The following is a 3941-nucleotide window of genomic DNA, read 5'->3' on the forward strand; positions in this document are numbered from 1 at the left end:
AGGCAAAGGATACTGGGGACTGGGAGGTTCCATCAGGGAAATTTCCATCGGAGGAGAACTCATCGCATTCTTTTCATCGAGTTATGCCGCAAATGTATATGGGTGGGGCAAAAAAAAAGGTAGAGGGGCGGAGGGTTTCCCCCTGCATACCTTTGCAACAAATGTCATAAAAGGGAAAAAAAAATGTGATGAATTCTCCTGCAATGTAAAAAACACGATGGCATCACATGGGACCGGCTATTGGCCATTCAAGAGACCCATTCCCGATACACCTCCTCAACCTGGCCTTCTGAGGAAGCGCGTGCAAACTGCACGCCCCCGAGCACCTAAAATTATGGAAGCCCGACGCTGGAATCAAGTCAGACTGTAGGCCACGAGGGAGGCTTCCCGTCCACTGGTATCAGACCCGGCTGCAGAACACACAGAGGCTCCCCATCCACAGGAGGCTCCCCGAAGCACAGGGAGGCTCCCCGTCCACCGGTGTCAGACCAGGCTGCAGAGCACAGGGAGGCTCCCCGTCCACTGGTGTCAGACCCGGCTGCAGAGCACAGAGAGGCTCCCCATCTTCTGGTGTCAGACCCGGCTGAAGAGCACAGGGAGGCTCCCCATCTTCTGGTGTCATACCCGGCTGCAGAGCACAGGGAGGCTCCCCATCCACAGGCGGCTCCCCGTCCACTGGTGTCAGACCTGGCTGCAGAGCACAGGGAGGTTCCCCAGCCACTGGTGTCAGACCTGGCTGAAGAGCACAGGGAGGTTCCCCAGCCACTGGTGTCAGACCCGACAGCAGAGCACAGGGAGGCACCCCGTCCACTGGTGTCAGACCCGGCTGCAGAGCACAGGGAGGCTCCCCATTCACTGGTGTCAGACCCGGCTGCAGAGCACAGGGAGGCTCCCTGTCCACTGGTGTCAGACCTGGCTGCAGAGCACAGGGAGGCACCCCGTCCACTGGTGTCAGACCCGGCTGCAGAGCACAGGTAGGTTCCCCAGCCACTCTTGTCAGACCCGGCTGCAGAGCACAGGGAGGTTCCCCAGCCACTGGTGTCAGACCCGGCTGCAGAGCACAGGGAGGTTCCCCGTCCACTGGTGTCAGACACGGCTGCAGAGCACAGGGAGGCTCCCCGTCCACTGATGTCAGACCCGGCTGCAGAGCACAGGGAGGCTCCCCGTCCACTGGTGTCAGACCCGGCTGCAGAGCACAGGGAGGCTCCCCGGCCACTGTTGTCAGAACCGGCTGCAGAGCACAGGGAGGCTCCCCGTCCACTGGTGTCAGACCCGGCTGCAGAGCACAGGGAGGCTCCGCGTCCACTGGTGTCAGACCCGGCTGCAGAGCACAGGGAGGTTCCCCAGCCACTGGTGTCAGAACCGGCTGTAGAGCACAGAGAGGCTCCCCATCTTCTGGTGTCAGACCCGGCTGCAGAGCACAGGGAGGCTCCCCGTCTTCTGGTGTCAGACCCGGCTGCAGAGCACAGGGAGGTTCCCCATCCATTGGCGTCAGACCCGGCTGCAGAGCACAGGGAGGCTCCCTATCCACTGGTGTCAGACCCGGCTGCAGAGCACAGGGAGGCTCCCCATCCACTGGTGTCAGACCCGGCTGCAGAGCACAGGGAGGCTCCCCATCCACTGTTGTCAGACCCGGCTGCAGAGCACAGGTAGGTTCCCCAGCCACTCTTGTCAGACGCGGCTGCAGAGCACAGGGAGGTTCCCCAGCCACTGGTGTCAGACCCGGCTGCAGAGCACAGGGAGGTTCCCCATCCACTGGTATCAGACACGGCTGCAGAGCACAGAGAGGCTCCCCATCTTCTGGTGTCAGACCCGGCTGAAGAGCACACAGAGGCTCCCCATACACTGGTGTCAGACCCGGCTGCAGAGCACAGGGAGGCTCCCCGTCTTCTGGTGTCAGACCCGGCTGCAGAGCACAGGGAGGTTCCCCATCCACTGGTGTCAGACCCGGCTGCAGAGCACAGGGAGGTTCCCCATCCACTGGTGTCAGACCCGGCTGCAGAGCACAGGGAGGCACCCCGTCCACTGGTGTCAGACCCGGCTGCAGAGCACAGGTAGGTTCCCCAGCCACTCTTGTCAGACCCGGCTGCAGAGCACAGGGAGGTTCCCCGGCCACTGGTGTCAGACCCGGCTGCAGAGCACAGGGAGGTTCCCCGTCCACTGGTGTCAGACACGGCTGCAGAGCACAGGGAGGCTCCGCGTCCACTGGTGTCAGACCCGGCTGCAGAGCACAGGGAGGTTCCCCAGCCACTGGTGTCAGAACCGGCTGCAGAGCACAGAGAGGCTCCCCATCTTCTGGTGTCAGACCCGGCTGCAGAGCACAGGGAGGCTCCCCGTCTTCTGGTGTCAGACCCGGCTGCAGAGCACAGGGAGGTTCCCCATCCGCTGGTGTCAGACCCGGCTGCAGAGCACAGGGAGGTTCCCCATCCACTGGTGTCAGACCCGGCTGCAGAGCACAGGGAGGCTCCCCATCCACTGGTGTCAGACCCGGCTGCAGAGCACAGGGAGGCTCCCCATCCACTGTTGTCAGACCCGGCTGCAGAGCACAGGTAGGTTCCCCAGCCACTCTTGTCAGACCCGGCTGCAGAGCACAGGGAGGTTCCCCAGCCACTGGTGTCAGACCCGGCTGCAGAGCACAGGGAGGTTCCCCATCCACTGGTGTCAGACACGGCTGCAGAGCACAGGGAGGCTCCCCATCCACTGGTTTCAGACCAGGCTGCAGAGCACAGGGAGGCTCCCCGTCTTCTGGTGTCAGACCCGGCTGCAGAGCACAGAGAGGCTCCCTGTCTTCTGGTGTCAGACCCGGCTGCAGAGCACAGGGAGGCACCCAGTCCACTGGTGTCAGACCAGGCTGCAGAGCACAGGGAGGCTCCCCGTCCACTGGGTTAAGACCCGGCTGTAGAGCACAGGGAGACTCCCCGTCCACTGGTGTCAGACCGGCTGTGGTGTCAGACCCGGCTGCACAGCACAGGAGGCTCCCCATCCACTCGTGTCAGACCCGGCTGCAGAGCACAGGGAGGCTCCCCGTCCACTGGTGTCAGACCCGGCTGCAGAGCAAAGGGAGGCTCCCCGTCCACTGGTGTCAGACCCGGCTGCAGAGCACAGGGAGGCTCCCCGTCCACTGGTGTCAGACCCGGCTGCAGAGCACAGGGAGGCTCCCCGTCTTCTGGTGTCAGACCTGGCTGCAGAGCACAGGGAGGTTCCCCGTCCACTGGTGTCAGACCCGGCTGCAGAGCACAGGGAGGCTCCCCGTCCACTGGTGTCAGACCCAGCTGCAGAGCACAGGGAGGCTCCCCGTCTTCTGGTGTCAGACCCGGCTGCAGAGCACAGGGAGGCTCCCCATCCACTGCTGTCAGACCCAGCTGTAGAGCACAGGGAGGCTCCCCGTCCACTGGTGTCAGACCCGGCTGTGGTGTCAGACCCGGCTGCACAGCACAGGAGGCTCCCCATCCACTGGTGTCAGACCCAGCTGCAGAGCACAGGGAGGCTCCCCGTCCACTGGTGTCAGACCCAGCTGCAGAGCAAAGGGAGGCTCCCCGTCCACTGGTGTCAGATCCGGCTGCAGAGCACAGGGAGGCTCCCCGTCCGCTGGTGTCAGACCCAGCTGCAGAGCACAGGGAGGCTCCCCGTCTTCTGGTGTCAGACCTGGCTGCAGAGCACAGGGAGGTTCCCCATCCACTGGTGTCAGACCCGGCTGCAGAGCACAGGGAGGCTCCCCGTCCACTGGTGTCAGACCCGGCTGCAGAGCACAGGGAGGCTCCCCGTCTTCTGGTGTCAGACTCGGCTGCAGAGCACAGGGAGGTTCCCCATCCACTGGTGTCAGACCCGGCTGCAGAGCACAGGGAGGTTCCCCATCCACTGGTGTCAGACCCGGCTGCAGAGCACAGGGAGGTTCCCCAGCCACTGGTGTCAGACCCGGCTGCCGAGCACAAGGATGTTCC

The 3941-nt window shown here is 63.8% G+C and overlaps 1 protein-coding gene across 1 annotated transcript; it reads right to left on the reverse strand.

Moving 5' to 3' along the window:
- Positions 1-400: 400 nt before the first annotated feature.
- Positions 401-2983, reverse strand: LOC138557696 (collagen alpha-2(IV) chain-like). The gene has a single exon (XM_069642633.1). The coding sequence runs from the start codon at positions 2981-2983 to the stop codon at positions 401-403; it is 2583 nt and encodes an 860-aa protein (XP_069498734.1).
- Between the last annotated feature and the right edge of the window lie 958 nt (positions 2984-3941).

This window comes from Ambystoma mexicanum, chromosome 1q, assembly GCF_040938575.1.
Source record: "Ambystoma mexicanum isolate Mex_15411 chromosome 1q, UKY_AmexF1_1, whole genome shotgun sequence".
Taxonomy (NCBI): domain Eukaryota; kingdom Metazoa; phylum Chordata; class Amphibia; order Caudata; family Ambystomatidae; genus Ambystoma; species Ambystoma mexicanum.

Coding starts and splice junctions, on each gene's coding strand:
- LOC138557696 (XM_069642633.1), bottom strand. CDS start 2,983: ATGGGGAGCCTCCTGTGCTGTGCAGCCGGGTCTGACACCACAGCCGGT.